Genomic DNA, 27048 nt, shown 5'->3' with positions numbered 1-27048 from the left:
AGAGAAAAAGGGACGCACCACATTAATCTTTGCTCACTGGAGGGCCAGCTTAACAGAAAAAATAAGAGCGCTGAGAAAATAACTAGCACTGCAGAGGACTCTCTTGATTTCTCACCCTTTTTCTCTTGTTTGCCCTCGCCACCTCTCTCCCTCTTCCTCTGAATGGCAAAGATACCAAGTCGATTCTACTGTAAAATCAACATAAACTGGTAGGTGAATACTGAGTGGTGCAGCACGATGCCTGCTTGTTCCTGTCATTAACCTGCAGGCTCTTGACTGCTCTGGTAACAGAAGAGTCCTTTCCATCTTAACAACTTGCATTCTGTTCATCACAATGTTGAAATAAGATAGTGGAGCAGACAGGGCGAAGCCTTCGTTTTAAACTCCTGTATGCCAGGGCATCACGATGATGGGAAGCAGTGGAGGTAATTTTCCTCGAGTTACCTCCAGTGCCTGATAAATGTTGTTTCTGAAGTTGCTGACATTTGTGTTGCTAATGTCAACACCTGCTCCCTCTGCATATTTTTCAAGAAACCATACTCCTGCACAATATAGGCCACGGAGGAAACCTCTGCTAGTTGGCATTTAGTTCAAGTGTTACCTGAAGGTGGCATATTGTAGGCCGGACCCTGCGGGATGCCCATGGCTGAACTGTTGTTGCCCGCTGGCTGGCTGTAGGGGACACCAGTGGGCATGGTGCTCGCCTGGGTGATGCCCGGGCCTTGGTAGCTGCCCTGCCTATCGCAGAGAGACAGAAAGAGAGAGGAAGAAAATGTGGAAGCCACAGAGAGACAGAGAATTGTGGTTAGTTGCTTTGGTAGAGACAAATGGAGTCTAGATGCACAACAATGCAAAAAAAAAAATCAGTCCTTATCAAGCAATTTAGACTCATATTCGATGTTAAAATCTTGTTTTTCTTCAAACAAGTGAAAAAAATCTGACAGCTTGGTGAGATAACCCTACTTGTTTCCAACGCTAATCACCTTGTTTCCAGAATCTTCTTGAATCTGGTGCTATTTTCTTGATACCAGTGGGCCTTGTTCTGCCTTGTTTCAACATATTTCCATTTGTTCCCAGAACAAAATCCTGAAAATGCGTTGGAAATGAGAGGCATTATCTCATCCCACTGGCAGATTTTTCACTTGTTTCAAGAAAAACAGGTTAACGACTGTATATGAGACTGAATGAGACTTGCTCAGATGGATATTTTTTGCAGTCTAAGGACGGGCTGCAAAGACATGACAGTTGATAACATCAGAGGAACAGAAGTCACAAAATCACACCGACGATACTTGGCAGTCTGTCACTGCCATGCTTCTTTGTGGATGTACAAAAAGCCCGGCAGCATACATATCTGTAAGTCGTAATAAAAAGCCTAAGCACAGTACATATCCCTGATCAAACAAAGAGCCCTTCCAAAAGACTGCTGATGAGCAAGCAACATCAGAGGAGAAAACCTATTCTATCCTCCCGTCTCTGCTCTTGTACAAATCCCTCTCCCTCCCCTCTCCCACAAGTCATAATTTAACTAATTAAGGTGTGCTTTTGGAGAGGATCATGTTATTTGTTGCCATAGCGACGGCAGAAATCAATTCTGTTCCATCTCCCTCCCTCAGCCTCACTCACTCTCTCTCTCTCTCTCTCTCTCTCTGGTGGCTCATCACATGGCGTTGAGAGTGACATCAGAGGGGCTTATCTGCAACCTGCTGAATGTTAGCCATCCGTGTGTGTTGTGTTTGTGTGCGTGTGTTTGAGGGAGAGAGAGTGGAGAAAGAGAGAGAGAGAGAGAGAGAGAGAGAGAGAGAGAGAGAGAGAGAGATTGAAAGTGGTGTCTATCATGGCATGCCAGGCAGGCAAAAGCCAATGGCACAGGGCTGAAAGGGAACACCATGTTTGGAACAATTTGGTTTGTCTCTGTCTCCTGCTGACTCCAGATTATCTCTTGGACACCCATAGGAAAAACAGAGGGCGGGTGCAAAGGTGGTGGTGGGGGTTCGAGTGAGATAGGACTTAAGAAATAAGAAAGAAAGAGTGAAAAGGAGGATTGCAAATGCTAAAAAACAGGATAAATTAAATAAGAAGAGAGGAAGGAGGAGAAGAAAGCAAAGACAGAGGACAGAGATTGAGACAGAGAAGAAATCAAGGGAGGGAGGTCGCCAGAGGAAAGTGTGAGAGGAGAGAAGGATGAAAAAGATGAGAAGGAGGAAAGGAAGAAACCGGGACTGAAGGAAACCAGAGCACTTCCTAATCTACACCGCATAGTTTCGAAGACGCCACAGCACCAGAGAGAAAGGGCATCTGAGGGACGACAGCGTGCGGCAACGGACCGTGAAGAAGAATAAACTGGTCTAACAGGCAGCACCGAGCTCATGTGGACGGAAAGAAAAACTACTATCTGGATTTATGTCATTCAAATACCCTCCTAACTGCCATGCCCCCCCTCCCTCTCACTCCCTCTCCAACACACAAACACACACACACACACGTAGCGTAATACCTCATGTTGGAACCGATACACATAGCCTAAGAGGAGGGATCGGCTTGGTAAACCTCCCCGTAATCTCATCTCACAGATGTAATTAGTCATAGAGCACGGCTGATGATACATATGTAATCCCTCTATGGAGGCCGGGGTGCACAGGGGAGCTCCATGGCAAGGAAACAAGTGCACACCAAATCCACGCTCTTATCTGGCCCCATTTCCCTATAATGGGGAAATATAGATTTTCCTTTGTGGCTGCCTACGTGTTCCCTAAAAAGATCTGTGCGTGAGTCAAGACACAGAAATAAATCTACCTTTTGATCGTCGCACCTTTTTCTCTCGACTAACAACGCTGCACTCTGCGCGCCGTAGATCCAAACTCCCACAAAAGAAGAAGCAGCGGCAGAGGAGCACAGAAGGGGAACAAGTTTACAGATGTCAAATGCACAATGTCATCTATACCTCATTTATCTATATGGCAAAACACCCCCGCCCACTTTGAGCAGTATAAGCACTTGCACTCATGTGAACAGTGAAGTATCCAAATCAACAAAAACAACAACAACAAGAACTACAGTGGTTGGGGTTTTCGACTGTGGCGCTCTCCCATTATGACTAATTCATGTCATAAAAAAGCCCATTAGAAAGCACTTGATGGAGGCACCGCACAGCGTTTAATCACACTTAATATATGCATGTGCCGCTATCGGGAAAAAAAGGCACAGCGCATTCATCTTGCTCTCGGGCACCTTTGTGCTGGGGAAAAAAAGCATCCTGTTGCCGCAGAGTGAGAGAGGAAGAGCGAGAGAGAGAGAAAGAAAGAAAGAGAGAGATGGAAATAATAGCAGGGAAAGGCAAGAAGAAGAAGAAGAAGAAGGAGAAGAAGCCTGAGTGCTGTGTACAGGTCCCTGGTGAGCCAGTGGGGGGCGTATTTTCAGCTCAGGGCTTAGGGCTGGAGGTAATCGCTGTACCATGAGAAGGAGCTAAGGGAACACACATACACACTCTTTCTCTCTCTCTCTCTCTCTCTCTCTCACAAACACACACACTCACACACACAGGCCTCTCAGTCAGAAAGATGGAAACATCTATCCTCACACTATCACAAAAGCGCTTTCTCAGTTTGTTGTCTAGGAGTGGCCTGAGGTTGCTGAGCCAGCGAGGGAGAGACGGAGAGAGACAGAGAGAGAGAGAGAGATGTAAACAATACCAGGAAACTCTGCTTTTTCTCAGAGTTCGCTGGGGTTTTTCAGAAAGTTACCGCTGAGTTTTGACACTGAGCTTGAGCGAACCAGCGTTGAATCTTTGGTTCGGGCTGCCTGGAAAGCGCTATTAAGCAAAGCAGCAGCACCGAGTCATTATCCCATGCGGTGCTAGTCAAATTAGAGAATCTTGAAATGCACAAGTGGAAAGTGCATTTATTTTTCCCCTCTGTAATGATCACTACAGTGCATTTCTATTTATAATATCTTACAGGACATGCAGGCTAGGGCTGACATCTGCCGCTTTTTGAATATCAGAATGTCCTTGTTTTCCCTCTCTGTAATGAAAGATCGCAGAGGGAGGAACTCTTCTTGAAAAGATTTTTAAATACTGTTTGAAAATACATCTTTGATCATTTTATGCTGCCTTTACAAAATTCTCTTAGTTCTTTTTATTGATTTCATTTAATTAAAAAGATGAACTAATAATATTGTAACAATCTTGTACTAATAACCTCTTGGTTACCTTTTTTTTTTCAAATTTGAAGATATTGAACATTGGTTAAAAAAAAAAAATCTGCAATTGGCAACTTCAGTGAAATAAAAAATATATGAATAAATATTACATTATGACAACAGATGTGGGATGACTGATAGATATTTTGATATTTTACATACAAGAGATTTCTGATAAATGACCACTAGTAATGTAGATATGATGACAAAGCAGGGGAATGCAAATAATAGAAAAATTTAGCGTGTTTGTTTTTCTTTTCTCTTGTTATGTTTTGGGGCATTTCTGCTTTATTACACAGATATAGTGGAGAGAGAGGGGGGAAACACAGCAAAGGGTCAGGGCTGGATTCAAACCCAGGCTGCTGCTGCTAAGTTAGCCTCCACTCAGTGAGCCACCAAATAATAGAAGAGTTTAAACAGTCAACTAAGTTCAGAAATTCGCATCCCTTTACTGTGATTCAGCCTTTAAAATGAGGAAAAGACATAATTTATGCCATATCATGATACTATGATGTCCTTGATATAGGCCTAAGACCACCGTCAGAGTCCCTCACTCTCTCTCTCATTCTACCTTTCCCATCTTCCCTCTCACACTTTGCGCTTTCCCTTGCTATCTCTCGCTTTTTCTTTTCTCTTCTTTGGTCTGTCCTTTCCCTCAGCTGTCCCTCCTCTCCTTCTGTCTCCCCTCACTCCCTCCTCCCCTCCCCGTGCAGCCATCTCTCTCTCTCTCTCTCTCTCTCTCTCTCTCTCTCTCTCCCTGTCTCCCTTTGCTATTATTCAGTCCACATGTGTGAAGGGCACCGGCAAAGGCCACACTCACACCGCGGGCAGGGTGTATGTGTGTCAGTGTGTGTCTGAGCGTGTCTGCGTGTTGGCATAACGGGCTGGGCGCCGTTGCCAAGGGGATGCCATGGTGACGAGGTGCCAGGCTCGACTCTGTCTCTAAGTAGTGCCAGTGTCTTTGTCCTTCATTCACGGTGACAGGCCACATCGACCACTGACTGGACTAGACAGCGAGCGCACCAGTAGGACTGGAGCGGGTGGGCTTTGTAATGGCTGAGCGTCTCATGCACTTCCTTCCCTATCAATCCCCCTTCGTGTGTGTGTGTGTGTGTGTGTGAGACAGAGAAAAAGAGCCAGAGAGAGGCTGCTGGATGGATAGATGGATGGATGGATGGAGTGGATCGGCTGGAGGCCATGAATTATATATGGACCCAATCTGTTCTCAGGGCAGCTTTGGGCTCACAGCTCCTTCAAGCTCCTGAGTCAACTCAACACACACACAGACACACACACAGAGAGAGGGGGGAACTAGAATAAACCCACAAATAAAAGGACAGCTTTTAACATATTAAATCCAGAGAAAAGCTACTCCCTTCTCCCACCCCTCCTTCCCAAACATCAAACAGCTCAGGATGGATGGAGGAGAAGCCATTTATTTTGCCCATCTAATGAAAGCAGAGCGCTCCGCAGCACTGCCAAGACTGCGAGCGACAAAGCGCCACAGGCAGCATCCCCCGTTCTTGACATTCAAGCGCTGCTCTTATTTATTTAGCAAATTTACTTACTAAGGAGGTCAGAAATGAATTATTTGGCGAGGATTTGCCTGGAAGCACTCTCTTCTTCTCTCCTCTTCCCTCTTCCAACATTTTCCTCCCTTCAATTTCCCTTTGATTTACTGTTTTTTTTTCCCTCTCTGAGCTTTGCTCTTCTTCTACTAAGTGCTTATTTTTTCGACAGAGCCCGTTCCTATAGCTCCAGGAATTTCTGTCGAGTGTCGCCGGCAGCGCTGGAAAGTCATTTGAAAAGCCAATTCTGTCCTCGGAAGCTCCTGCCAAGAAAAAGCTTATACCTTTTAATACTTTCTGTTCTCTCTTCTTTTCCAAAAAAAGGAAAAAAACATCAATCCGTATCCCCTAAAGTCTCTAAAAATGCACCTTTCTTCTAAACAAACTTGTAACTCCTCCACAATGACAGCCTCGACCATGGCTTGCTTTATCCGAACATGGCATCATACTTTTTTACTCTGCAATTCATCATGCTGCTGCTGCCAGCTGAGAACCTGCTACATCCAAAAGTTTTTATGAAATTAACCTTATTTTGTGGAAAGTTAACCTCATTTTCAGACTGATCCCTATCTGTTTTGGAAATTATGCGATGGTGCGTGAACAGGTGAATATTTACATTTTACGTTCCCAGAGTGACTTACAATGAACAGCATAAGCTTCAGTTCCTAGATTACCAACATTATGAGTGGTGAGGGTTTGTGTGACTTAGGATCCTGCAATGCATACAAATAGCCATGTTTCAATGTAGTTACAAAACAAAAACCATATTGGGTGATAAGGTTTTATTATTATTCCCCAAATCCTCCACACTAAACCCTTGTTTACTCTCAAGTCATTAAGACACACTGCATTTTTTTTTCTCTCAACGACCGCTCAAACTGATTAGCTGATAAAAGCGGGATATTTGTTTGTGATTCCAGCCGGCCGGTCGAGGAGAAACTCTCAAAGGGCTCGGGAGGGAAAAACACTCACGTCACACTTTATCAAGATTTAATCACGACCCCCGCCTGCAGCCATGGGATATCAGAAGTGGCCCTGCTCTGCTCATTTGGCATTCTTTTCACTCGGCGTAATGAACCTGGAGTGTGTGGGAGTGTGTGTGCATTTGTGTGCATGTGTTAGAGTTTGTGGTGAAGGGTGGAGTGGGGGTACAGAGAGAGAGAGGGGGGTTGAGTAGAGGAAATGGGAGGGATTATATGGAGAAGGGTTGGGGGGGCAAGAGGAAAAGAATGGAGGAGGAAATTAGGAGACTAAAGGAAGAGGAACTTAAATGACAACCAATCTATCTTCAGACCTAGTCAATGACATCACTGCTGACAAGCCCTGACTTCCTGTACCAGGGCGGGGGTGGGATTGGCAGCAGTTCATTTGGGGTCAATGCATCAAAAAGGGAAACCAGACACATGCCTCTGCTAATAACGTCTTCCTGAGACAGAGAAGAATTGGGTCTGAATGTTTCAAAATGTTGCGACGAGATCTGGATCGCCTCCATGAAAGAGCAAACGGGGTGCTGGAGCCTTTAAACTGCAGGTTTCGCAGGCCAATTTCTCTCCTGATCTCCCTCAGATGTTCTAAAGTGGGATCTGAGGGAGGAAAACATAACAAGGGCATGCTGGAGACAGTGGAGAACAAAAAAGTAAATTGGGAAGAAGAAAGGCTGAGGCAGATAAAACAGTCTGGGTAGGATAACAGAGCTACGCAGAGACAAAGAGGGCGATACAGTTGGGAGAGATGGTAAAAAGAGTGAAACAGGTGGGAGGAGAGCAAGCAGACAGAAGCAGACGGGTTGGGATGAAAGACGGGAGAATGAAAGATGGCAGACAAACACACAAGTGGAAGTGAAACAGGTGACAGAGAGGAGTTCTCTGCAAACAAATGTCATTTAGTTGCCTTTTCAGTGTTGAAATTATATTTTGTTTCAGAACAAAAGAAACAAGTGTCACTATTTATATCTATATCTATTTAAATCTAAGCAATTCTCAATACTGATCACTTCGATAGTAGCTAGAAAATGACAGTTGATTCATAAACAAGTTGGTTTGCTTTAGAAAGAAGTGAAATTGTCTTAACCTACTGGCAGATTTTTTTTTTTTTTACTTCTTACGAGGAAAAAAAATCTAATTTTAAAGCAATAATGTGTGACATTTTCATATTCATAAATGTATTTGCTAGTGCCTTTCTATCTAAAACAGTGACACAACAGTGACTGAACATACATCCATGTTATGAAAGCTCTTACATTTGCTGTTCTAAACAACTTTTATCTTATAGCACTTTCCCGCTGCACAGGAAGTGAAGTGGTTTATTACTGGCAGTAGAGACGGAGTAGAAGGGAGTAGCGTGAGCTTAGTCGCCATGGCTGAACAAAGAAAAGAACACCACCTAAAGAGACTCAAACTCCATCAACAGGAAATCCAAAGAAAAAGATGTTACAGTCCCGACACCACTGTTTGACTGACAGGTGATCTCTGGGCAGTGCAAAAAAATGGAGAAATTTCTTTTCGAAATGGACATTGTTTGCAGTGTAGCATAACAGAGAGAGACATACAAAAACTTCTAGACAAATTTATAAACAGGGAGACAGAGAGAGAGAGAGACAGGCAGACAGACAGCGCCTTCTCTCCCTGAATTACACCTCTGTGTTGTCTTGGTGAATGTGAGGGGAGACTGACAGGTAGTCTGATTGGTCCCAGCAGTGGGGATCATGTCATGCCACTTCTTATTGACAGCCTAGCCATCTCTTAATGGCTCAGCCAGCATTTGCATAGCAGTGTGTGAGTGTGAGAGTGTGTGTGTGTGTGTGAACGTGCACGCAGCACAGGGCCCCCTGATGCACCTCATTAATCACACACACTGTCAGCCACACCACAATCCCCCCAAATGCCAACACAGTACACACAATAATCTGAAACTGTGAGTGTGTGTGTGTGTGTGTGTGTGTGATGTTCCCTTGCTTTTGCCATTAGAGTGAGTAGGGTATGCTGATGATGATAATGATGACTACAGTCATGATGATGAAGGTGATGACGGCAATTATGATGTTAACAACGATGACTCCTCCTGTTTCGCTCTCACAGGGAGCTTGTGACAAATACCATCATGATCACTTTAAATTCTGTTTAGCTGGAAACATTCAGATACTCATGCACACACACACATGCAAAAGCAGATACACACACACACACACACACGTGTGCATGGTAGGACAGTGGTCAACATACCTATGGTGCTGTGAATGCGAGGATGGCTGCATGGAGGGGTGGTGAGGTCGGGGTGGAGGTGAAGGTGGTAGACGAGTGGAGGTAGGGTGGGGTGGGGGCCAGTGGCCAGGACTGGGAGGGGGAGGGTGCATCTGGGCCGGTGACCTCACATAGGGAGGCCGTCTGCAAGATGGGCAACAACAGGGCCCGACAAAAAAAAAAAAAAAAAAGAAGAAGAAGAAAGAAAAAAAGAAAAACAGAGATATCATCTGAAATATCAACACTGGCTCACAGTCTTCATCATGACTCATGCTGTTCATAAATCATCATAAATGGGAATGAGCATTGACAAATGTTAATCTGCCACTTCAGCCTGCAGAAATGTTGGCAAGACGGCTCCCATGATGCATTGTTAGGCGAAGCCCTGCACCGATTGGAGGAAACTAAGAAATCCACCCTTCCTCTCTAAAGGCGGCCATGTTTTCACAAGTTCCCCCGGCAGGGTTCAGCGAAAGTTTACTGCCCACACAATCCCACAACAGCCCCGGTCTCCAACACTAAAAAAAACACTCATATATTCAAAATACCAGCCCTGATGGAAAAATAATATCCCATAACTCATATTCCGTAATAGCATCAAAGCACTCTGTATTTGTGTTAAGGTGCTTGGTGTCACCTCTGTCTCTAGTGTTTTCATAGTTACATCCGTAGGTTGCTTTTTCATCTTTTTATGTTTTGACAGTGCAGTGCTGAACCCATATAGGGCTCTCAGAATCCAATATCTCTCTTTCAGCAACAAATGGCATTTGCTGGATGGCGCCAGCTATCAAAATGTCAGACACTTTATGCGATGTGTGAAAATAGGGATAGTTCTGCAATTGGCTCGTAGAAGCATGGAACCCCTGAGAACGAGCTCTTGCCTGCGCATCTGAAGGAGAAAAGGCACTCATCATAAAATAAAAAAAGACAAACTCAGTGGCACAAAAACCCTCCGTGGCGCTTTTCAGCACACCTCCCCACAGGCGACCCTGCAGAGAGGAGCCATTCATTGGATCGCAAGCTGCATGGAACCAAAGTCTCTCGAGTGACATGAGATAGAGAAGCATGCTGGCCGCTAATTTTAGCATTCCACTATTTCCTGGTTAAGTAAAAATAGTCTGAGCCCCCCAAAAGAGTTTGGACTGTATTTTTTTGGAGCAGAGCTCTAATAGCTTTCCAGTCCATTCATCTCCTTCTTCCTCGCTGTCAGTGTCACTATTGGGACCATTATGGCACAGTTTAGTGTGCGTACACTGATGTTACATGCTGTCATGTACAAACAGCCACCCACACACACACAGAGACATCCAAGCATATCTCCTGAGGAGGGGCCACACATGGCAAAGCAGAAATATCACATGAAAGCATTTATCTCTAGCAAAAAAATTAAAAGAAATTAAAGAACTTATGTTTGTCTGCTGTGAAACCTTGCCCTGCTCTCACCTGCTGTGTGTTGAGTTGGCAGCAGAAACCTGCATGGGGGCTGCTGTGGTATCCTGGGCCTTGCGGTTGGAGGTGCCCAGTGAAGGAGGACCCATTCCCGGTCCAGCAGTCTGGGGCATACTGGGCGAGCTGGGGGCCATAGAGGGGTACGATCGGCTCTGGTTACCTGTCCCAGGGCCACGTCCTGCAGGTACAGGCTGTCCAGGCCCCTGGCCATGCATGGGGCCGCTGGCGTTCATCCCAAGACTGTTGTTCATGCCGGGCCCGGGACCGCTGTAGCTGGTACTAGGGGTCCCGCCATAGCTGGAGGGCCGAGGGTAGTTACCTGGCAAAAGACGAAACAGGTGAATGATCTGATGGATGCCTGAAACACAACCGTCAGCAAAGTAATCCCATTTTCACACCAAGCAAGCAGGTTTTTGTTTCTTACTTGGGAATACCTGGTAAAAAAAAATAAAAATAAAAAAAGTGGGTGACACCAGTTATACTAGCAGAAGCCTTGCACACATATTTCTACAACATGGTGGCCTATGTAGATGTTTCCATGTTCATGCAGTTTATATGTACCTCATTCAGCTGGCCTTTCAAATTCAGCAGCTGACAAATGTACAACAGAGCTTAAGGGCTGCTTGAACAGAAACAGGCAAAATTTATCGCTGAGACAAACTAGAATTGCTGAAGATGCCAACAGAGGAGGTAAGCCTCGGGGCTACTGTGGCTTTGGTGCCATGACTACACTATAATGCGGGTCCATCACGGGGTGCACAGTCAGGGTTTTTGGCCAACCACAGAGCATTTGACTGAGATTATTTGAAAGCCCACGTTCAAATAGGAATGGACTAGGTTGCATATTAGTGGGTCACCCATTTACACCTATGCCAACCAGACCTGAAATAGCTACACCTGTTGCAGGGCAGGACGTTGGACTGAAATGCCAGTAAAGCCAGTCACACTTTTCAAGTCCTAGATCCTGGGTTTTTAGGTCAGTGTAAAAAGGGCTTAAGTATTGTCATATACACAATATCATTCAAAAGGCAAAATATGAGTTGTCACCACTTGAGATATTCAACCTCCTACTTGAATCAGACAGATTGCTTACTGTAAGGGACACAAAATTGCATTGTAATGGTTGCAGATGGGTGCTGTGAATAACTTCATTTGAGAGAAATAAATGCTTATCAAGAGCTTGCCAACTGTTCTTCATTCCCATAACAGTGACAAAACTATTTCAACCATCTTGCATATATCAAGTAAATATTCTTTTGCTAGATGAACAATGTAAAGTGCAGACCTAAATTTCTGATTCATAGCCTCTGTGACACGCAGTTGGACACCCTCCAGTGGAGTGAAGAAAACACTATGTTGCTACTCTCTGTACAGTGTCACTAACACAGGATGCAGTCTGGTGACACTTTTCACAGCCGTAGGTTCCTGGCTGGCCCTGGGAACAATTGCTGAGCTTAAGGCAGACTTTGTGAAACACTCGAGAGGTGTTCTAATCTGAAGTAAATGCTTTGTCGCCGGTCTCAAGTGTCACACGGCTGCAATGCCAAAAGCTTTCCTAAGGCACACTTAAACCCCTCCATTTTGGCTCCAAAAGCCCAGCTCTACAGCACACCAACTGCAATAAGAGGGGAAAGAGAATCACCGCCTTGTCATGGACAGCATGTAAACGTGCACACGGGTGCACACCAACACACGTGCAGTAGATATGCACATTGATGCCTAAAACACACACATACAGAGCACAGCACATCTCATTCACTCAGCAGGCACTGTGCCTTTTCCACTGCGATATTCCCTCCCCGGGACAAATCCCCTGCAAAATAGAAATGGAAAATGTGGCATCCCCCATTGTGAAGGGGGCTATTTATTTTGATTTGATTAAGGGTGCTTTAGTTGGGCCTTGCTGCTTAATCCTCTGAGAATATGTCTGGAAAAGGGGATCAAGTCCCTTTAAAACCTGAAGGCTTTTCTGCATGCCGAAACGAGGGAAAGTTGAATGACAATATTCCACATGGGGGGAAAAAACGACTCCGAAAATGGAAATGGCTTCACAGTGTCCTCGAGCTGCTTCACTGACGACACTTTCCACATGACATAAGCCTGCAAGTCCAACAGAGGAAGGGGGGTGGAGGGTGGGGGGGCAGCAGACAGACAAACAGAGGGAAGATGGGGGAAAAAACCCTCCTCCCCCACACCAACTCCCTGAGATAGGATTTATATTGAATCAAAATAAAAGTCTTTCCCATGAAAGTCAGCAGCTCCGCTTGAATTTGTCCAGAAATTGTGATGAAATCTACTGTGGGAGATGGGAAAAGAAGAGTCGGATTATTTCTGGGGAGGCTTTGGTGAGTCGGTGAGCTGAGTACGGCTGACACCTGTCAAGGGTTTTGGGGCTATAATAGGGAAGCATTCAGGAAGAAAGGATGTCTGCTAACGAACACAAGAGGATACGTATGGTACTCGGTTTGTGTGTCTATGTGTGTGTGTGTTTCTGTCTGTCTGTCCATCTGCCTGCCTGTATGCATGCATACATAATGCTTCTGAGACCTTGGAACCAGTGAGAGACACATCTCCGTGTTTCCCCTTTCCACTCATAAGCGACTGCCTACAACATTGCGGAAAATCCTGGGAATGGTGCCCTGCAGCCTCTTTCCTCTCGGCTCCAGTGGACGCTTTGCCGCAGATGAACAAGGCCCCAGTCAACGACCTCTCTCAGCCCCCTCTGGACAGCTGTTGAGCCTCATGTCATGGCTGCCTGCCATACATTCTCAATAGCCTGGGCGGACACTTTGTGGTTCTTGGCCCTCGTGACTGGCTGAGGCTCCAGCACACCTCCCAGGGAGTTGTTTGTATCAGTCAGTCCAATTTGGACAGTCTGCGTTTGGGTTTTTTTCCATCTTTGGCTTGCAGGCCGAAAGTCCCAAAAGCGGGAGTGAGTGTCTGAGAGTTTCCATGAGGCAGTAAATATATGTGCAACTGGGGCAGAAATCTAAGCCAAGTCTTATCAAAGAGGCTTTTTGTTGGAAAAAAATGTATCAAGTTGACATGTTGCACTGAGAGAACCTACCAGTCATAATGTACATCTATTCAAGAAGATGTGGTAGTTCTGATCCATATTTGCTTGGGCTGACTAAGGAAAGGGGCTTGAGACTCGGTTAATGCTAAGCTTTCCTGTGAGAGTCTTGTTGTCAAAAATGATTCACTTCTTGAAGGACTGGTGCTGTGCCAGAAGGTTTCTTCAAGGACAGATACAGCCTCTTTAGTAACCCACTTTCTATAATGACTCAGGGTTTGGCCTGTCACCCTGAAACTCTAGGTTTCTTCATGCAACCCTCCAATGCTTTATCAGGCTTTGTCATAGCATAAAAATACCTATTTCGATTAGATTAGATGAAACCTGAATGAGGGAAATAATGTTATGATATATTAAATATGACACAATGATACGATACGATACGATGCTATATTATATGATGGAACTATGTCACACAAGTTTGCAGTTAACAGATTATACACATTTATAGCATATATGTATGCAGGATGTGTGTAATCCAAGCTGTGCACATTGTCAGGATATGTAGAAATGTGCACAGATGAAAGTCATGACGTCACAGAACCTCGGGGTGTGACAGTCTGTCTGTTGCCCTCTACTGGTTGACTTCAGTACAACTTTAATATGAGTCAGTGGGACCAATGCCCGTCTTTTATGTAAAAGGATGAGGTCAGTGCTATTTTTCCACAGTTCTAGTGCCATCAGCTAATTTAATTTTTGCCCAATGTCTTGTCATCACCATCACTGCAATTTTTCAAAATAATTGTGCCATGAGGACATTTGCATGAATTTTGGCAAATGTGAGGGCGCCTGTCTGCATAATCCTGTTCTTGACAGAGGCAAAGGCTTCTTATAAGGCAAAATGAACCGGCTTTTCCAAAAATACACGTCGGTGCTCAGAAATCTCACTTCCTGGCTTCAGACGGGCCAGAACAAAGTCAGTGGATGTCATACTTTGTCCATTATGTTCTACAGCTGATGCCCCAGTTGGGCAAATATGCTCTGCTAGATAAACAACATTATCAGCCTTACTAATGGAGGTGAAATGTGTACAGAAACGTGTTATCTTCTATTTTATCTACTTTGTGCTCATACAAGTCTGGAAAATGATCAAGCAGTGAGAAGAGGAAAAAATGGGGAGGACAATGTCATTTCTCATTTGTCCCCTCTCCTGTCCTTGTGGCTCAATGTTGGTTTCCTGCTTGCTGCTAGGGCTCTCGGTGCCTTTGGGGAGTGTTGGTGGTATTTATAGCGTGGTAGAGGGGAGGAGAAGGGAAAGAGGGGCTCATGGTGCTTCGTTCACAATTACATGGAAATTCCCGGCACGGTCACGCATTCGGCGGACGCTGTATCCTGCGCCGGGTTTAATCCCTACAGTCCCGCGGGAGAAGCTGGAGTGTGACCGAGCAGATTACCGACTACTGCTTCCTCAGCAGAGTGGACTGGCCGGCTCTAATAGCCGAGGCAGCCATTCTCCCGGCTACGGTGAAGTAAGGAATGATGGTGCACCGACGCGCCCTCTGGATCTGTGGACTCCATCAATAAGGAGTGGAACGCAGATTACATGGCTGCATGCTTGAGCTGCCAAGGACAGGAATATGGGCAGCGTGTATACGTCCACATGTAGCTGAACACAAATAAAATAAATGAATAACAGCATTTTTCTCTCTTTTTTTGACGGTTATGGTATCGGTTGGAAGGTGAGCAAGAAAGAGTAATAGTGTGGCGACAAGAATTAGACACCCCTGTCCCCATTTTGTTCCATCTTACTCAGGAGTTATATATTCGAGCCTTCTCGGTGTGTAACAGTGCCATATTCCTCCATATTCATCCATTCTTCTCCTTTCCCTTCCAGTGCAAAAAATGCCAACTTAATATTTCATTTAGTTTAATATTAATCTCTAGAGTTTTCCTTAACACAATGAGGAAAAATCCACCAATAGGGTGAGATAACTTCTTTCTGTAATTAACCTGTTTCTAAAGCAATTGCATCTATTTTTTTGATACAATGCCAACTAATCCATAAAAACTGAATTCTGAATCAAGATGATTTGCAGTACAAACAAGTGAAATCAAGTGGCAGAACTGAAGATTTTAAGATTCAATACTGAACTACAGTACACATATATGGCTTGCTGGGATGGATATTTTTCTGCAGTGTCTTCTCTTGCCTGAGGCCTCCACATCCTCTCCCAGCCACCTCAGCACCTTCGCTGGCAGGGTGTCTCAGCCGTAGCAGAGCCGGGGTGCGCCTTGGGGCTGCCGAGCTCCGCACACTGTCAATTTCCTCCGAAAAACTCTACTCCCTCCCCCAGGCACTGGCTTGAGCCTTGCTTTTTTTTTGCCGAATTACACCGCAGCTCCGGCAAAGCACCAAAGCTTAAAAGTGCTGTCTGAAGCATGGTCATTACCAGCGGAGGGCTTAACCCCTCGGGGGTGTGTGGTGGGAGCTACGTGATGGGTGGGAGCACGAGGAGCTGAGACAGACTCCAAATCTCTCTCCTGTTAATGGTATGATATCCTCCTCCTCTTCCCCTCTGTCTCACTCTCCGTGTCCGTCCACTGGTCTCAACATGCTGGCTCTACATCACATCCAAGTGCACGTCTTGAAAGCAGCTGTTGGAATCATTTGAGTTCTTTGGAGAGCCTGATATCAACACAAGATCATTACCAGTTTAACTTTGGATGGAGGAGGGCATTCAAAGGACAGCCATAAAAACTGAGCAGATACTTGTTTTGCAATCCATTCACCTTAAGCATTTTTATTTAGACAGTGGAAAAACAGCAAAGGGAGAAATCTTTGGCAGGCCAATTTGGTTACAGGAGCAAGACATAACTACTCAACCATCTCTAAGTACCAAATATTTTATTGGTGTGTCTGTAAGGTCAAATCCATTATTAGAACTGCGCGTCTCCCGAAGAGTACAATGGATGGGGCTGGTGTGCTAGTGTGCGCAGGCTGCAAAACACTCATTTCCCTTCAATAAAAGAGGAATGTTATAGTGTTCAAAGTTGCACAACCAAACACCAGACCAATTTTATGTCCTGTGCTGAGGTACAAGCTGTCAATGTCTGTGTGTGTGCAGAATGTGAACCTGAGCACTGAGAATTTGCTGTACCACATCCATGCATGTGTGCACGTGCACACACGCACACGCACACGCACACACACACACACACACACACACACACACACACACACACACACACACACACACACACACACACACACACACAGACATACGCACACCGTAAAGGCCCAAGGCTTGGTGTCCCAGTGTACGCAGACAGGCCAAGGAAAACAGAGAGCAGAGTTCAGGAACTTGGAGTGCGTCTCTGTGCTGGCTAATGGCTGGCTAATTTGTTAGTGCGCTGGGGAGAGGGAAGGGAAGCAGATGGAGCTGTCATTAAGAACAATGAGCAGCAGCTGTCTGCTCCGTTCAACCCTTAACAGGCCCCTGACGGGCCCCCCCTAAGAACTGGAGCCCTGGCTCTGCCCTGGGGGCCACATGGATCTGCTCTAGTGCACATGTTCCACAAAGGGCTGGACATCCAGCGCTGGACGCTATTAGGATAGATGTTTACATATTTCATATTTCTGACTGAGAGGACTATGTGGGTGTATATATGTGTTATTGTATTTCTACACTTGTGAGAACCAAAGTTCCTCACAACAAGGGAGCTGTGAGTTTTCAAGATACTTTTAGGATTGTAAGATTTAGATTGGATCTAGTTTGGGTTTAGGGTTAGGGTTAAAGTTCAGGTTTGCTTCAGGTAAGGTTTGGGTTCAAGGTTACAAGTAAGATTATGAGTTAAGTTAGCAGTGGCAGGTAAATGTTACTGTTAAAAAGTAACTTTTTACATTACAATGTTACATCCTTTCAAAGTAAATTGTTACATTACAGCATTATCTATTGAGGAAAGTAGCACACTGAAGTACTTTAGCATTATTAAAAATAAAATCCTTTGTGATGCCTTGCAACAATAACAGGAATTTGTCCTTTTCACCCACAAATTCAAGATAGTGAAACTACGTCCTCGATGTTAGGGCTGTCTTAGACATTAGCGTTTGCTGGCTGAGCTAAACACAGGTAGAATCCACAGCAAACCTACACAGATAGACTGTAGAAACAACGATGGAAGATTTTATTCTTTATGTTTTTGTACCACAAAAGAATAAGGATAAGTAATAATCTAAACACCATTTTTTGAAAAAGTAACTAAGTGATTGCATGAACTTAAAAACAAACACATTAAGAGTAAGAGTAAGAGTAATAAGAGTACTTTAGGGTGTTTCTTTATAATGCGTTAACCTCAAAACTGCAGGTTAGGGTTAGGGAATAGCAAAGGGAATGAATGTAAAATAAAAAAAAGTAAAAAGAGCGAGGGAAAAAGGGAAACCATATCTTTGTGTGTCTTGGAAGTATTATATGCACGTACAGACGTACCATCCATCCATTCTACTTGGTGAAACAGTAACAGCAAAATAATTTGGAAATATCCTACTAATGCAGAACAGATGTGGAGTGGACAATGGCACTAAATTTGAATGTGTGAATGCATGTATATTGTGTGTGTGTGTGTGCACGCGTGCCTGTGTGTGCGTGTGTGCGTGTGCACATGTGTGTGAGTGTGTATGTGCGTGTGTGTGCATGCTTGAGCTGTCCTCTCTGTCTCAGATGAGAACATCTCTCCTGTCATCTGAGCGAGATTTCATGCTCATCTGCCTCCACAGCTTCTTATCCCACGATTCTCTCTCTCTCTCTCTCTCTCTCTCTGTGTCTCTGCTTACTTTCTCTTTTTCTCTCTGTTTACTGGCTGTCAGCCCAGGCAAGTCACATTAAGAGATAAGAGTGGGTGGAGAAGGGAGAAATACCAAATGCATTAGGGGTATTAATCAACATTAACAAATGCAAGGGAGACACCGCAATTTTGGGAAAACACACGCACGGATGGACACATTTATCACAGTGACACATTAAAACACACATTTACCAAAAAAATGCCATAACGTTTCGTTTGGTGTATCGCCAAAGGCTGGAAATGAAGTAGGTTACACAGCAGATGTAAACATTGCTTGGATGGCTTCTGGAGTCGTACGTTGCAGAAAACAATCCGGAGACAGAGCAGAGACTGCCTAATTGCAAAGAGCTATCCAAACTTTCACAGGGTATCTGTGACTGTTTTTCTCAAGGTTTTTTTTTTCTTCTTTTCCTCAAGGCTTCTACTGTTCAGTGCATCAGAAACAGCTTGCCTAACATACGCTGTCACTGATTTGTAGTAGCATGGGCCTGGTTTGTCAAACAATTACTGTGATACTCTGAATTCAAAGGATTAGCGGCTCAGAAGGTGATAACACAGTGACTGTTCAGGAGCAGATGGACATTATTCCAGAAGTGGCCATTTTGAACTTAATGTCATACTCAGGATGGGAAACTATTCTGGGAAGATTGGCCTCGGCTAAATATAAAACTGTTACATCAACAAACAGGTGACCACTTCAGGTGGTCCTGTTATCAAAGTGGCTTGCAATCTCTGAAACAACTACAAAGACTGAATTTAGAAGATAAGTTAGCTATAACCATAAAATATGAACCAATATCCCTCCAATTATTTCTAATACATTTCAGTATGGAATCTGTCTCCTTAAATAATAACTGTTTTCTGATTCCCAATATTCCTAATATATACATATATGTATATACAATGTGCATCTTGTCACTCTGTATTTTTTCAGACATTTTCAAACACTATGTCAGATATTATTTTACTGAACATATCAAATTATGCCTTTTTGCTAATAGGATATTATAGATATTATTCTTTTTATGTTGAGGGAACATAGGATTAGAGTTGTCCATTTTTTACATTAACATTACTTAACATTAACTTTGTTCATGTGTAGTAATGTTACCAAAAAGTGTGTTTGCGATTATCTTTGGAAGAGGCTTGACCAAACAACCCTTTATTTTCTTCTGCTGACATTCAAACTCTTTGGCCCCTGGTTCGAGGCGGATGCTCCAGTGCCGAGCCCACTGACAGGAGTGTACATCACCATTCAGTCGACACACCACGTGCTCTATCAGTCTGCCTTGTCAGTGTAAAGCTACCTCATAATCTTATCATGAGGAGAGCCAAGAGGGCTGACCGGGGTTCAAGTGTCTCATGAATATTCTGACAGTAAGACCCGCACAAACCCTAGTTTTAATCCCCCCAGTCAGACCCACCGCAAAGAAAAAGAGACCAGTGTTTGTGTGTGTGTGTGTGTGTGTGTGAGTGTGTGTGAAAGACCGAGTTAGACAGACAGAGAGATTTAAAATATAATTCTTTTTCTCTTCTTCATTAGCAAATTCTCTTTTGAAACAAATGACACTGATGTCAAGGCCCAGAGTGAGTGTGAAATGGGGCCAATAGTCATCAAAAAGACAAATTCAGCTTTCCTAACTGAGGCCAAACTCTTCAGTAACCCTCCACGCTGTTTGGTATGAATGAATTATATGCGCATGAGTTATTCATCACTCCGCTATGACTCAGACCATTAAATAAAACAAATAAACAAGGTCAAAAGGGAGAAGCTGAGCCGCAAATCCAACGTCAGGTAAAAGTCAATAGAGAGAATTCTGATTCTCACAGGATCCTTTGGTGGTTTTAATCATTAATAATTCATTTGAAAGACTGAAAGGAGTTGCAGCTTGTGGGAAATCAAGCTCTTAAAATCCGGTTTGTTCTTAAGTAGTATTTCTTAAACTATAGCTTGGGACACAACAAGGGTTAGCAGCCTGATCCTTAAAGGTGAAGTGTAGTTTTGTGTTGTTTAAATGAGCCTGGGTCTAGGGGTGATAAAGGCTTTTGGAGATTGGTCAGCTTGTAAAAAAAAAAAAAAATCAGACACCAAAAATCATGCATGTCTTCCTGGCAGATTGCTGGCTCTGGTGCTCCATGCTGAATGATAGTAACACTGTTTCAAAAGTGAGAAAACATGATCTTGCAGCATCTCTGAAACTAAATGGTGAGTGATTTGATGTGATTTGCAGAAAAGTCCGTCAGTTTTGTGTGGGATTGGTGAATATTACACCGAATATGACTGTTTGAAATACCAGAGCCTACTTTCCCCTTTTTTTCATGGGAAGTGGGCGAAGGAGGACTGGGTACGGATAAAAAACATGGCAAAGTAGATGAATACGTGTTGAATCAGCTCAAACAGATCCAAAAAATAAACCCAGTTACATCAGCTGCATGGAGGTAATAATAAAATTAGCCACCTACTATCGCTCCACATGACATATGTTAAAGCATGAAGCACCGCAGCGAATTATGGATTGTGGACACAGGGATGATTTTGGAGCCTGCTGGACCATCCCTCAGAGGCACGGTGTATTCCTTTAATTGTATACACATTTTAATGTGTATTAAAGTGATGCAGACCAGTTTCACTCCTACCTTGATGTCCATACTGTGGTCCTTGTGGTCCGTAGGGGCCTGCGGGGCCACTCTGGGAGTACTGGCCCATGTTGGGGTACAGCGGGCCCCCAGGTGAGGGGTGGGGAGACATGGGGGGGCCTGACTGGGGAGAGGCAAACTGGGAGCCGGCCTGGCTTCTTTGCATGTTGGAGATGAATCCTGAAACACACAGGAGGAAACGGCGCTGTCAACAGTTTGCTCATAAACTGCTTAAAAAGTTCTTTAACAGTGAATTCATTTGCACAGTGATGTCAAGTGTTGACTGGGGGCTTGAGCAAGAGCAGGTGTTGATTCTCCTAACATATGGGGGACATCCAGACCCTTCCTTTTGAACAAGCCCTAATCCTTAAGCCTGACGTTGGCTCTTGTTACTCGTAGATGCACATCTGTGAGTAATACGGCATGGGCCAGATACAAAAGAACAGGCTGACATGTAAAAGGAATCCTGCACACACACACACACACACACACATACCACTCTATCACAGGCAAAAGCAGAGAGTAATTGTATACAGGATCTTTGACCTGAAAGACGGTCTGCACCTGTACGGGCTGACAAAAAGGTGAGTTTATCTGTGTGTCTACGTGTGTTGTGTGTATATAGGAACACCACCATGCCCTTAAGGCACCAAAAAAAAAAAAAAAAAAAAAAAAATCCCAACAGCGTGCTCCACACTCTATAGAATAAGCCAGTGATTTGACCGCAGCTACTATGTTATTCTAAGCCGTTCTGTCAATAGATGTGTGAAAGCCTCTCAGGCCCATACTCGCCTCCACCATTCAAATTGACATTTGAAGCGATCCTCGCCGGGGCCTCGCTCTTTCAAGCTGCCCTGTTCGTTTTGAAAGCCCACAGAAAGGTCTCTCAATCCACCACGAACGGGGAAAGGTCGCTGGCTAGCCGGCCATTGAAAGAAAGAAGGGGTGGGGGGGGTGGCGGGGGGGCTATCCAGTATTGCAGATTAGGTTTAAATGGATTGGGTCCGCTCGACTGTAAACTTTGATAGCTATCCGCGGTGTTGAATGAGCGTGCACAGACCGACTCTTTAGCGAATACGGGGGGTTTAGGGAAACGGTGGAGTTGGAAAGTGCAAGTTGACACTTGTATAATGCCTTGTTTCTGCTGGGAGAGCAAGCAAAAGTTTGTTCGGAGAGAGGAGGGGGGGATAAAAGAGAGGGGAAAAAAAAAAAAGCTGCGTGTGTATTCGCTATATGCTTGTGTGTGCATACATGCGTGTACATATTTGTGTTCCTGAGTGTGTGGGGGGAGATAACAGCGAAAGAGAGCAATAAAAACAGTGTGTGTGTATGTGTGTGTGTGTGTGTGTGTGTGTGTGTGCATGAGAGAGAGACAGAGGCCAAGGGAGAAAGACATAGAGAGAGAGAGGGAGAGGGAGAGAGAGAGAAAGTGTGTGTGGGAGGGAAAGAGCGCAACGGAGGGAAAGAGCGATTGGGGCCTGAAAGTGCTTAGGCTGCGAGCGCAGGGTTTAAGGAGCGAGGACATTATTGTAATGTTTTGCTTCCATTAGGGTAAGGGGATTCTGGGAGAGGAGGAGAAAAAAAAAAACAGTGTGTAATACCGCACTTTAAATTGCCTGGAAAATGGATGGGGAGAGGAACATTGTGCAGACAGTGCTAAAAGCAAATAACACATTCAAGGATTTCTCTCTCTCTCTCTCTCTCTCTCCCTCTGCTTCATTCCCTCTCGCTCTCCACACAAATACACACACACACACACACACACACACACACACACACACAAACCTTTTTCTCTCTCTGGCAAAGCGAATGAAGCTCTCAGCTGGACAACAACAACAGTCAGTCGGCGAAGCGAGAGAGGCAGAGAGGCAGAGAGAGAGAGAGAGAGAGAGAGAGAGAGGAGGGGGGCATTCAGCGGATTTATGGAAATGAAGAGAGGAGAGAGGCTCTTAGGGAGGCAGGCACTTGAGCAAAGTGGGGTGTGGGAGGTGAGGGGGGTGAGGGAGGGGGGGCGGGTGGTTGGGGGGGGTTAATCCTAGCTTGGAAAACAGCAAAAACAGCAGCCAGCCCTGTTAACCGGCGCTGTGTTTTCCTGGACCGGGCTGGGGCGGGCCGAGGGTTTACAGGCATTAGAGAGGAGCATTAAATCTCCAGCTTGATTTCATCATGTTGGGAAATAACCTTTTACAGTACCTCCCTCTCTCTCCTTCCATCGCTCTGCATCCTCTCTCCCTCCGTCTCTCTCTGATGCTAACTGGTCTTTGGTGGGTGATTGAGAGGCAGCACTAGAGCCATCCCATTAAGGTTATGTCCCGGCCTTCCCCGTTCTCTGTGCTGTAGCATGGACACTATTGTTTTGTTTTGTTTTTTTCACATCAGTTCAACGTCTCTCTCTCTCTCTCTCTTTTTTTTTATCTACTAGGGAAGTGGTCCTAATTGCTGGAAACAATTTCCTGTTTGGCCCGCATGTATGGCTTGTGGGTTAGGATTTATGCTGCAAGCCTTTGGCAACAACTGGAGTTACATAAACCGAAGTGGCTCTATCAAAAGAACACGCACTCCCATTTGAACAAAGTCCAGGACATCTGACTGTCTGTTAAATGTTAAAATTGTTACTAAACTGTGGTTTTCCCATGACCTCAGTGGACCACCGCTGAGGCATAACCCTGAGAGCCTGTGTGTATATGTGCATGTGTGTGTGTTTGAATATGTCTGCAAGTGTGCACCTGCTTAGCCCACATTGTACTATAGTATTGTAGTAGTATTGTACAGTAATGTAGTATAGTATAAAATACTGTTGTATACTGTAGCCTAGTATAGGATAGTACACTGCAAAAACTCAAAATCTTACCAAGATTATTTGTCTTATTTCAAGTCAAAAATGTCTTATTACTAGTCAAAATATCTCATTACACTTAAAATAAGACACGATCACCTCAGAAGCAACTTGTTTTTAGACAATTGTCTCTTGTTTCAAGTGAAAATTTGCTTGAAACAAGTGAAAATTTGCTTGCTTCATTGGCAAAATTTGTTTCTTGTTTCTAGCTAAATTTCACTTATTTCAAGTGAATTTTCACTTTTTCCACTGGCAAATGTTGCCAATGAAACAAGCAAATTTTGTCTAAAAACAATTTACTTCTGAGGTGATCATGTCTTATTTTAAGTGTAATGAGATATTTTGACTTGAAATGAGACATTTTTGACTTGAAATAAGACAATCTTGGTAAGATTTTGCGTTTTTGCAGTGTATAGTACTGCAGAGTGTGCTGCAGTATAGTATTGTGTAGCACAGTGCATTACAGTATGTATAGTGTGTATAATATAGTATACTGCACTATAGTATAGTATTATAGCTTTCAGTTTCCTCTTCTGGTTTGTTGCTGTGCTAACATCTCCTGCTAAACGTCCTGTCCTGTCTGGCTTCACTTAGGGTATGCAACTACCATCTCCTTTTTCTTCTTATCATTTCTTTTTTTTCAGCGAAGGTGAAAGTCGTCATTGTTCCTCAGTTGCTCTGTTACTGCAGCGGTGATTGTTGTTCCCTGAGTTTTGGTCTCCACCACTTCTGGTTTCCCTGCATTAGTTATCTCTTTAATCTTCCTGCACCCCCCACTGGCACAAAAGTAAATAAACAAACAATATGAAGCCGCAGTGGATATACACAAATTGGTATGTGGTGGCGTGTCTAACTGTGTTTCCATTTGGCCAAGTTCAAATTAGTTGTTAAGCATACTGTCTGTGAGTGTATGGCAATATATTTAATGCCCAATCCTGAAGTTTTATGAAAATCACTTTTATGCTGCACACAAATGTGCATATCTGTGTACTGGGTCTTTTCAGGCAATGTGGCATGAGAATAAAAATTAAATCCATTTACACACACACACACACACACACACTGTGCTGGGGAGTGGAGGGTTGGCCGCTTCGGGACAAACTCTGAAGACAGAATGAAGGTTGGCGGCTGGTAGCCATTGCTTGTACACTTACAATCACTCACACACACACACACACACACACACAAGCATACCTCTCTCCTGAGCCATGGGTGAACGTGTGATGGGAGGGTGGTTTCCATCCGGGCCGTTCCCAGGGGTCTGTGGAGCCATGGTGGAACCTGCAGAAAAGAACGAGGCCATGAGAAACCGGTGATCCATGTGCCACTGCACCGGAGACCGATTTCAGGGTTACACCGCTGCCAAACAACAATCCACTCTTTGTGACAAAAGCTCTCATTCCCCAAAATGAAACATTTCATTTTTTTTTTTTTTTTATTCTGAACAACAAAGAAGAAAAAAGGTTTCGTTTGAATTGAATTCCCTTCCTCGCATGAAAGCGAGGTCAGCAGAAAATGGATTGGCATTCGCTCTCCGTCTGCCACTCTTGAAAAAAATAGAGGAAATGGCATGAATTGTTGTCATAATAAAGCGATGTAAGGCCAAAAGACCTCTATCCCTTTCTCTCTCTTTCTTTATTTCTTGGCACAAAAGTTGTGCGGTTCAAAAGTTAGTTAGAAAGGTTTTGTCTCCTTTCAGTGACGAGAGAAGAACTCCAGACATCAATAACAAGATTTACTTTTGACTGAGGTTCTTCTGGCTTTGTTGGGTTTGACTCCCACCACGCCGCCCCTTGATATAGCCTTAAAAGACACAGGGTGATCAACGCAATCGCTACACGCCGCTCGTGACTCGCTATTAGCTAAATGACAAATGCACTTCCAGGGGACATATCAAGTCATTCGACCCCGTGCCACTTTCTCGTGTAAGCATTAAAGCCGGAGCGATCCCCTATAGAAAACAGAGCCATTTGAGGATCATTGATTAGGTGGTTGTGCAGGTCTTTGGACTGCGCCTGTACCATTGAAATCCAATAGTCGGTTGAGAGTCTGATTAGGACAATGGCAGGCAGAGGCTCTGCTGGATTGATTTGGCCCAGAGGAAGGAGAGAGATGGCAAATGAACCTTTTATCTTTCGATTCAGACCTGAGACAAAGACTACAGGGAAAGATGGAGGAGGAAGGATTTTTTTTTTTTTTTTTTTTTGCTTAAAATATAAAATGTAAATGAAACACGGCAATAATCAAGAAATGCATTTGGACTCTCCGGCTGTTCAACAGTGTGTCCTCTGTGGTGTACGGCTGTATTGTTATGTATTCTTAGCGTTACGTGATTTGACTTGATTCTATAGAAAGAGGAAGAAATGAAAGGAGTTTATAAATTGGCTTAATCTACAGCTAGGAAATATGTGTCAAAAATAATCATTGTTTATTTATTCCGGATGATACATTAGAAAGTATAATTGGTGTGCTGTATTAACACAATTTTGCAGTATGCAATGTCCTTTAAACCCAGAGTGAATATAAATCCCTTATTACGCAGGAAACACTCCACATTATTCAATCATGCAGTAGAAAGAGTGCTGTTCGGAGAAGTGTGAGTGTGTGTGTGTGCGCGCGCATGTGTGTATGTGTGTGTGTGTATGATGCGTCTGTCCATGGTGCAGAGCAGTGATACATGACTGGAGGTGGCACACTCTCCACATAAACAAACCCAATTAAGTCAACATAATTACTTTGCATAAAACTGCATAAACAACATTTCCATCCATCCGGCCGCCCACACAAACACACACACACACACACGCGCACGCACACACACACACACATACACACATAAAAGTAATTGCACAATCAAGTGTGAATAAATACACTCATGCACACAAAGAGATGCACATAAGAGCACAAAGGCACATAGGGTATGCACCGAAATGTTTCTCTCTCTCACACACACAAACACACACACACAAATATATAAACACACACACACACACACACCAAAAGACCCCCTGCCTCACACGAGTAGATCCAACGGCGTTGCTTCAAAGAGAGAATATTCGATTAGTTAGTCTGTCACCATGTGGTAGGAGGGAAGGGGAAACGTCAGTGTGCTAATGCTCAAACAATTCTGTGATAACACTGAAACACACCCCCAATAGGCCTGTGTATATGTGTGTGTGTATGTGTGTGTGCATGCTTGTGTACGAAAATATCTCCCTACTTTATACTCTGTGCCCTTGCACTCTCACAAGCATCTATGCCTAT

At 44.2% G+C, this 27048-nt stretch overlaps 1 protein-coding gene across 4 annotated transcripts in view; it reads right to left on the bottom strand.

The window, feature by feature from the left end:
* The window catches only part of LOC115354027 (AT-rich interactive domain-containing protein 1B-like), a 199753-nt gene that overhangs the window by 27669 nt on the left and 145036 nt on the right, over positions 1–27048 (bottom strand). For 3 of the 4 annotated variants that reach the window (XM_030044176.1, XM_030044178.1, XM_030044177.1), the window contains exons 6-10: positions 24979–25065; positions 20949–21128; positions 10451–10775; positions 8990–9151; positions 602–738 (exon numbers count right to left, since the gene is read on the bottom strand). In XM_030044176.1, the coding sequence (XP_029900036.1) occupies positions 602–738; positions 8990–9151; positions 10451–10775; positions 20949–21128; positions 24979–25065 (891 nt within the window). The remainder of the gene's footprint in view (positions 1–601; positions 739–8989; positions 9152–10450; positions 10776–20948; positions 21129–24978; positions 25066–27048) is intronic. The other variant, XM_030044179.1, reaches the window with a different exon arrangement.

Source organism: Myripristis murdjan, chromosome 22 (genome assembly GCF_902150065.1).
Source record: "Myripristis murdjan chromosome 22, fMyrMur1.1, whole genome shotgun sequence".
NCBI classification, from domain to species: Eukaryota; Metazoa; Chordata; class Actinopteri; order Holocentriformes; family Holocentridae; genus Myripristis; species Myripristis murdjan.
This window is presented reverse-complemented; position numbering and strand designations above follow the sequence as displayed.